General features: G+C 32.8%; 1 protein-coding gene across 1 annotated transcript; it reads right to left on the bottom strand.

Annotated features, from left to right (window-relative positions):
* Positions 1 to 7,942: 7,942 nt before the first annotated feature.
* Positions 7,943 to 8,619, bottom strand: LOC149199401 (uncharacterized). Its single transcript, XM_089399390.1, has one exon. It carries the CDS (start codon positions 8,602 to 8,604, stop codon positions 8,086 to 8,088), a length of 519 nt encoding a protein of 172 aa, XP_089255516.1. The 5' UTR covers positions 8,605 to 8,619; the 3' UTR covers positions 7,943 to 8,085.
* Between the last annotated feature and the right edge of the window lie 1,198 nt (positions 8,620 to 9,817).

The following is a 9,817-nucleotide window of genomic DNA, read 5'->3' as shown; positions in this document are numbered from 1 at the left end:
GAATCCTACACCTAGAATCAGAGTAGGTTCCTTCGGAAGTAGTCAAACCACTAGAAGGAACATATTAAAGGGACCATGCCTAGTAATGAAGGCTATTTCGCAAGTATATATTCATTATTAAATGGAAGAAATTATCCCTTTTGGAGGCTAAACATGAGTAATTATGTAACATCTCTTGGTTTTGACCTTTGAGAGTCTATACTGAATGGTAATAAAGTTCCAAAAACTCCTCCATATATTCAAGATGGTAAGGAGGCTTGTGTAAATAATGAAAAATCCATGAAATACATGTTGTTTGGCATGTTGTAATCAAATTTAGACAAAGTAATGCATTGAGAATATATAAAGGACATTTGGGCTAAACTTTAAAACAATTATGAACGATATGACAAGGTGCAGGGGCAAAGCTTCAAATCCATAGGAGACAATTTGAGAGCTTGAAGTTGAATGATGAAGAAAATATTGCAACCTACTTCCTTTGGGTGGATGAGATTTCCAACACTATTATATAAATTATTGAAGAAGTTAAGGTATCAATGATTGCATATAAGGTGGAAAGATATATCTCCTTAAGGTTTGATGCAAAGGTCTTAACTACTGATAAAATGAAGGATATGGAAAAACTAAATATGGATGAGCTACATGGGATTCTCACTACATATGAAATGATGATAGAAAAAAGAAGTAAACTCTAAAGGAACAAACTTCAAAGTTTGAAAAAAGACACACGAACTTAAAGTCAATGATTATTCCAACAATGAATTAGATGGAGGAGAAGCACAATTCATGAAAAAGGTGAAAACAAGATCTAACAAATATAAAGGGGAGTTGCCATTCAATTTTTTTAATTGTGGTAGATTAGGTCATTTTGCTACTAAATATCCATTTTCAAAAAGACAATATAGAGATGATGAAGAACATAAAAGTAAAGTTAAATCACATAGGATGAAAAAAGGAAGATATTCTAAGAAGGAAATATTTTACTCCAAAGGAGATAGTAGCTCTTCAAGTGAAGGTAATGGATACAAATTTTATTTTGAACAAAAATAATCGTTATTCATATCCACACATGCCCATGCATCTAATTAATAAAAGGAAGACAATCATACAAAGATAATAGATTCAAAGGATGAAGATAATGATGGGAAAGTAAAACTAGAAGAAATAGACATGTGGAAGAAATAGACAAGCTCAAAGGTAGGATAAAGAAGGAGCTATTACAAAAATTGGAGAAGAAAAAGTATCATGATCGTGATGAAATAGTAGTTTCCATCCTGAAGACAAAAATAGAAGAGGAAAAGAGGATAGAATATGTAGTGATAAGCTCGCTAAATGAAAAGGAATAAATTTATAAGAAGCTAAAAGTAGAAGTTATTTCCTCAAGGAAGGAACTAGAAAAAGATCTTAAACTAAATAAAAGCTTGAAATTTGGATTTGTTTTTGAAAGATTAGATGATATTCTTAGCTACTAGAGGCCACCTTATATAAAAAGGAGTCTTTGTTACAAATAAAATCATAGTACCTCCAAAGGAGAAACAACTGCAAATAGATGAAAGAAATAAAACGAAGAAAAACCCAAAATCTATGTAGATGTTCTCAAAATTTATATCAACAATGAAAATAGTACTGGTAAAGGAGTTGAGGACAAGTAGGGACATGGATTTTCCATTGAAACTATAAAAAATTTAAGTAGCATGAGAATAGGAGCTTAGAATCAACAGAGAGATAAATTTGGAAAAGGATCCATCAACAATGCAAGAAACACTAGAAATGGATTTAAGGACTAACAGAGACTTGAGTTTTCTCACAAAGACATTAACAATGGGTTTAGAAGAGTTATTTCTCCAAGAAGGCCTTTCACTTCTAGGTATCAAAATTTCTTCTTGGGCTATTAGTTTTCATGTTACAATAATTTTGGTCATAAAGAAATAAATTGTAGAGCTTATATAAGAAATGAATATGTGAGAAATAGAAATAGATGATCCCCTAAGACCTCAATGGAGGCCATGTAAGCAACAAAGATAGAAGTCTTTATCATGGTTTTGTTAGAAATTTAAAATCATTTTATCACATATTAGATCATATTGAATGCTATAAGTGCAATAACTGTGAGCACAAATCATGTGATTGTAGAAGAAACATAATAAGGTTTCATAAGCAAAGATGGGAATAAGATATTACGAAGCATAAATAAGAATACATAAAAGTATGGAAAAGGAAGCAAGAAAAGTAAGAAGAATTTATACTTGAAATATATGATCAAAACAAAGTGAGAAAATGGTATGTTGAGAATGGATGATCAAAAAACATGATAGGATATTAGATTAAATTACTTACTCTAAAAAAGTAAAAGGAGGCAATGTTACTTTTGAAGATAATGCATTAGTGATAATATTGAAAAGGGAACATATAGTATCGATAATGGAAATACTAAACTCAATGTCTTGTGTGCTGAAGGTCTAAGAAACAATTTTATAAGTGTTAGTTAAATGTGTGATCAAGGATGCGATCTCACTTTCATTCTAAAGGAAGTGAGGTAAGGAAAGAAGGACCAGGAAGATTAGTGGCAAGTGTACTTAGCACCTCAAGTAATTTATATCACATAGATGAATTTAAGGTAGAAAAATGTTGTATGGGGTAATTGGATGAAATCTAGTTATGGCATAAAACGACAGGTGATATCAATTTTGAAAATATAGTGAATCTTAACAAATCAATATTAGCAGCGAGATACATGTAAAATATCTAAAAAATGAATTAAACTATTTGCAATCCATGTTGGTGTGGGAAGAAAACAAGAGTTAGCTTCAAAAAAAAGTACTCATTAATAAATCCATTGGAACTTGTTCATATGAACCTTTGTGGGCTACCAAGGAACCAAAAATTAAAATGTGAGAGTAATTTTATGCCTTTAATTAATGACTACACAAGAATGACATGGGTTACTTTCCTTAAAGAGAAATATGAGGAATTTGAAAAGTTAAAAACTTCAAAGCCCTGGTAAAAAATGAGACTAATCTAAAGATCAACTTCTGAAGATAAAACTTAGGAGGTGATTTTACTTCTATTGAATTCATTGAATTTTGTGAAAATGACGGGATTAGAAGAAATTTTTGAGTGGAAAGGATTCTATAAGAAAATGGTGTTGTTGAATGGGGAACAAAAATGTGTAGGAAATGCCAAGAATAATGCTCACTGAGACAAATCTACCATACACCTTTTGGTGAGAAGTAGTTAGTACATACTTTACATGTTGAATAGAGCTCAAATCAAAATGAAAAAATAGTATGATTCCTTATGAATTATGGAAAGATATAGTATCAACATTTAAATACTTAAAAGTATTTAAAAGCAAGTGCTACATCAAGATGATTGAAGACAATTTAGGGAATTTTAATTCCATAACATATTAGGGAATATTTCTTAATTATTGATATAGAATAAAGGGCTACAAATGTTACAACAAAAGAATACAAAATGTAGTAGAAATAATTTATGTAAGATTAGATGAGGCATCACCTCAAAAAGAAATGTCAAAATCAAATCGAATTCTAGAGGAGACACTTAGTAGAGAGAAATAAAAGGAGGAAGAAGAGGAAGAGGAAGAACATAAGTAAAAATAATAAGAGGATGAGTGAATATAACATCAACATACATAGATTCCATCCATATACACATAGAATATTCATTAAAAAAATCATATTTTTGGTGAAATTATTTTAGGAGTCTAGATTAGAAATAATTTGACAAGTACAACAAAGCATGCCAACTTTTATTTTCTAACCAAAATTGAACTTGGGAACCTTGCTAATGCTAATGAATATAAGTATTGGGTTAGTGATATGGAGAAGAGATGAATTAAATTGAGGAAAATACAACATCATAACTTGTTCTTAGACCAAAAACCAGGAATGTGATTGGCACCAAAATGGATCTTCAAGAATAATTTGAATGAGGATGGAAAAGTAGTAAGAAATAAAGAAAGAGTGGTGTGTAAATGATATTCTCAAGTTGAAGGTGTTCACTTCAAATACATCCTGGCTCTATTGCAATGCTAGAAGTGATCATAATGTTCTTGGAATTTTCATTCTTCAAAAACTTCAAAAGTATATGAAATGGATGTCATGACATATTTTCCTAATGAAATTTTATAAGAAGAGGCATGTGTTGAACAACTAGAAGGATTTAAAGTATTAGAAAATGAAAATGATTTATGCAAATTGAAGAATGCATTATATGGTCTGAAGCAAGCTCACAATGCTTGGTAATTAAGACTTACAAGTATCTACAACAACAAGGATTTAAAAGAGGAGTAGCAGGTATCAACCTTCATATCAAAATATATAATTGAAATATATCAACCATTGTGGTGTAAGTAGATGATATTATTTTTGGAAGTGATGTTCACACAACGAGAAGAAGTTTTGCAAAAGAAATGTAGAAGGAATTTATATTGTCCATGCTAGGAGAAATTTCATTCTTTCTTCATCCCATACTAAATACAATAAGGAATTGTTGAGAAAATTTGGGACAGAAAACTATGTGCCTTTTAGCACACCCATGGTCATAGTATGCATTTTGAGAAAAGTTGATGCATCCCCTGGTCAAAATCAAACCATGTATAGGTAAATGATTTCCATATCACTATATTTGACAACATCAAGGACAAATATTATGAAAACAATATGGCTAAATTGAACATTTTAATATTCACCAAAGGATACACATGTGTAGTTAAGAGAATATTAAGATATTTAAAAGCACTCTAGAATTTGGCCTAAGGTATTAAAGAAGAAAAGACCTTACACTAGCAACATATACAAATGCAGATTGGACAGGACATGTAAATGACAAGAAAAGTACAAGTGGAGGAGCATTCTTTTTGAGTAATTATTTAGTATCATGGTTGAGAAAGAGAAAAAACATAATATACCTATCTATAGATGAATATGAATACATTGCAGTTGCATCATGTTTTACTCAAGTTTTTTCAATGAATAAGGCTTTGAAGGATATCATGGTAGATGACTAATATCGATTAACCAATGTCAACCATTTATGATAACAAAGTTGTAATCAAAATTTCAAGGAACCCTATGATGCATTAAAACACAAAACACATTCTCATCATAGATCACTTTCTAAGAGAGAAGGTAGTTGAACAAAATGTTAAGCTAGAGTACACTGCTACTAAGGAACAAGTTGCAGATATCTTTACTAAATTTCCTCACAGAGAAAAATTTGAATATCCAATGTAGAATTTGAGTTTCATATCTCTCCCAAATCATCAATAATGGAAAGTAAACGATCAAGGGAAATATCCTTTCACCATTGATATCAAAGAGGGAGATATTATAGACACGAAAGAAGTTGCATAGAGGGAGAGCTTATAGATAGGGGGAGTTTTAAAATAGTAGAGAACAAATGTCAAGGGTTGTCATTGATGACAAATGGGAAAATTGTTGAATATTCTATTGTGATTTATGTAAAAGTTAGGGGAAACCTAGGATATAAAATTTATGTGGATATTTTTGGAAATATTATTTTCATTGATGTCCAAGAGAAGGGAATGCTATAGGTTTCCAAGATAAAGATTACAAGATGAAGATTGTTGGAAATATTATTTGGATACCTATGTTTTTCCTTTATTCCCACTTTTGATTCCATACCTTTGAAGGAATTTTTACTCTAAATACCAAGCTTAAATGAGATCATATGATATATTCTTGAAGAGCTTATTCCGATATCTTTAAAATGTTATATGGAAGTCCCTTTAAATCCATAGGAATGAGGAGATACTTTATTCACAAGTTCATTATAGTGGTCACGTGGAGACTGTGGGAGTGTTTTTAGAATTATATGGTTTGGGATTCAAAATATTTTTGGGGATTCGATATGTTAACCCTTAATTCTGATAGTGTGCCCCATTCTCAATCAATGGACCCATATTTATATTATCCCTTTGGTTATGTGTTATGACTAGCTTGTTTCTGTTGTGGGTAAAATTAAGTCTATGGATGGAGTGTGTTTGAATTTCAGGAGTTGAGGAGACTGTATTATTGTCTCTATTATTGTATTCTAGAAGGGGCATCAAATTTCTGGGCTTTCTCTGAAGCATAACTAGCTCTCTACTTGGTAGCTTTGGAGGCTCTTCTGCAAGGTTGCAACTTGTTATAAGGAAGATTCGAGGGGGAGGAGGGTAATTGGAAAATTTAATCCCTTGGATTTGATTGTTGTAATATTTAGTTGGGAAGACCCCTAGTTCTGTCTTTGCATGTTGTTGGACCTATACCAATTGAGTGTTTTTCTATATAAGTCTATTTTTTGTGTAGTTGTGGTCCACATTGGGGAAATCAACTAGCTAATTAGGCATGCCGAGAAAAATGTCTCTCATGAAACAGAGGGAAACTTACTGCCAGGAGAGAGAACATTGGGGTCAGAGTTAGCTAGACAACCATGTAGAGGGGTTTTCTTCTTATTACCAAGAACTAACTCTAGAGCATATATAGGAAGAAATAACTCAGGCGAAAGGGGAGGCCTCTTCTCATAGGACCTCCCTCTTAGATGTTGAGGTCTTGATTTAATGGGTGGAATGGATCCTAAACATAGGTCATACAAGGGGTTGGTTCAACTAGTACATGCAAACGGTGGACCTTTGCTAGCAAATAAAATTCCTATTAGGGAGGACTATCTTGGAACATCATGAATCATGCTTGGGTATTCTCCAATTGTTGGAGCTTTTTCATAGACACCTTTGTAATCTTTATCCGAGGATGGAGTGGATTAAAAACCACTTAAGCATTCCCCCAATAGTAGGGAGAACCCCAGATGGACCATAGGAACCCATTCTGGTTGCAGGCTTGGATTCATATCCCATATGATGATGATGAAATGCATATGTTTTCTATTTTCCTTTGTATTTTTCCGTTTGTACAAGGCCAATGTAGTCAAAGTGTCAACATTAGGTTGGACATTCTTGTATCTTTTTGCTCTTAATTGTCTTTGTCCTCTTTAAGGAGAGTGATTTTTTGGCTATACAGATTGTACTCCTTAGTGTAAACTTTAGTTTTTTCAAGTAATAGAAATTCCCCTCACAATTTTTTTTTTAATAATCTCCCTCATATTTTGAATTAGAAAGAACCTATTAATGGAATAATCTTCTCTCTATGTATGTTTGATGTTAAAATCTTCTATTCAACAAATATATTGAAATATTTGATTTATAACCCACTTTAAACTTTTATTTGTTATTAATATTTTAAATTTTTATATATCAACTCCATATTAAGAAAGAAATGAATTACACATAAAGTCAAAATATAAGATTTTTTTTTTTTAATTTAAGTTTAGTTACTTTTCTCTATATGAAGTTGAATTGATCTACATATTCACCATTATTTGTTTAGTATTGACAAATGTAACTCATAATGTTTAGCATTGAAAAATAAATATCTATTTTTCAATATTATTAAAAAATCTTATTTTCCAAACATTTGATTAGACCATAATTTAAAATTGTAAATCTGAAGATTTACAAATAGCTACTACACACCAAATTTATGCAAGTCCTTGTCACTAAGTAAGCAATCAATTTATCTAATTCACATGTCAATTGATCAATAAATATAAATTTTGAATTCAAAAACTAAAAAGACAAAAACACCAATAAATTTAAAATATATATATTTTAATGTGAAAATTTATTCTTTCAATCCACTCTAAACCATCTTAAATCCAAATGTAGCATAAGCTTAATCAAATTCCTTGAATTATAAATTTATATCTTGAAAATCTCTATCATATAAATATATAGTAAATCCATCCATATATATATAATACTCATCAAATTAAATTATAATACTGTAACAAAATTTAACGTGAAATACTGAAATACTCAATCCAACGAGTCACATTATGATAAATTAGGTATATCCATCGAACTTCAAATTTGACTGTATTTTTAAGAACACTTTCACCGCTTCATTGATCCTAATCTCATATTTTTGAAGATAACTCCCCCATAATTCTAATTTAACCTTTAGATTTAGCGCTTTCAGAGAGATTTGATCGCCGGTGATTCTTTAATCACATAATGATGCAGGAATCCTGTTTATCTTCGCTCCAGACATACACAATCTCGTTGGGAGCACGGGGATGATAGTATCGAGGCCACATTATCTCTGCTCCGTTTGAACAAGCCGCGCATGGAGGATAGCACTGTGCCTCGCACACTGGATACCACATCGTCTGTGCTGTCTGTGCTGCTTTTTTGCCATCGCCACCAGTCTCTTTCACCTCCCCCTCGCCGCTTTTTTCTTCCTTCGTCTCCTCTTTTCTCTCCTCCTTGTTCTCCTCCCTATTTTTCTCTTCTTTCTGTTCCTCCTCGGGATTCTCTTCTTTCTGTTCCTCCTTTGGTTTCTCAGCTTCACCCTGCTTCTCTTCGGCCTTATTCTCCTCGCTCGCTTTCTCCTCCTCGGGCTCAGGTGGAGGCGCAGGCAGGGGCCCGGCGTGGAGCAATTTAGCGCACCTGAATTTGGTTCTCACCAAATTGGCGACGCTCACGGGATCTGCGTCTCCGATCACAGTCAGCGTTTTCTCCTTCATATCGATAGACAGCGAATCGATTCCTGCAATCACCCAACCATGAAAACATCCAGCAAAAACCAATTAAATCTCTTGTCAAGAAACAAGGACCCGCCCCGGGTTGTTACTTACCTTCGATTTTTGTAACACAATGGAAGGCCACCTTCTTGCATTTTTGGCAATGCATGTCCAACAGCATCACAGTTTTCTGCACATCAATTAACATATGAGCCCACAAAAGCGATAACAACGGAGAATCGAACCCTAAACCTCGAACACATGAGAACTTACATTTGCCATCTGCGAAGTTACAGGGTCCTCTGGAGACTGTTACTACTCCGCTGAGATCTGATCGCGAGTTATAAGAATTCAAGGGCCTTCCAACAACAGTGCAAGAACAATCTAGTAACCTGCTCAGACCAACTTTAATTACGGGAATAGCAGATGCAGGAATTATGTTGCATAACAACAAATTGAAACAACCCTGCACCAACCCTGCACAACCTTGTGGGTCATGTCAGTCCGGAATTCCTCAACAGATTATTAACATCATTGGATTGTTACCTTACCTTTGGGCGGTGTGGCGAGAAATTTGACTACGCTCTATCGTGCCATATACATAATTCCATTCTGAGATGCGCAGCCACTGGCATTCAAACACTAGAATTCCCATACAGATATTGAAGAAAGTTTTTGTGTGTTGGAGTAAATATTTAGAGTTTTAAACCCTACAATGCCATGCATATATTAAGACCACTGTTTATATATATAGAGTTGCTGTTAGATTTAATAATCTTGTCATGGACTATTGTTATGATCAGCTTTATGTAATCCTAAGTACATTTGTAATTTCATGTCACTCCACCCACCACCTTACCTAACACCCTCATTCTTCCCAACATCCACCTAAAAACTGCTGCAACCATAAGACTCGTAGAAACGGAAATATAGAGGATGACCATCTCTTTTACCATGCTTGTTTTTCCCGGTAAATTTCGGAGTGTGTTTAATCCTCGTTATTTTTTTAAGTTACTTTATTTTAATTTTATTTAATTTTAATTTTATTTAATTTTTTTATTTTTTTTTTCATTCCTTTCCTATTAATTTTTTTTAACGCAAATTTGAATATCTCAAATTTTATGTTTAAAAATAAAATTAGCAATTATACAGAGAGGTGCAAAGGAACCTTGATAGGAAGAGTAAGGAAACATGGAAAGAAATAATTAAGCTAAAT

The sequence above is a fragment of the Pinus tabuliformis genome, chromosome 2_1, assembly GCF_031772625.1.
Source record: "Pinus tabuliformis cultivar Carrire ecotype Pingquan chromosome 2_1, CPIR1, whole genome shotgun sequence".
NCBI lineage: Eukaryota > Viridiplantae > Streptophyta > Pinopsida > Pinales > Pinaceae > Pinus > Pinus tabuliformis.
Note: the sequence above shows the minus strand (reverse complement) of the source record. Positions and strands in the feature narration are given on the sequence as shown.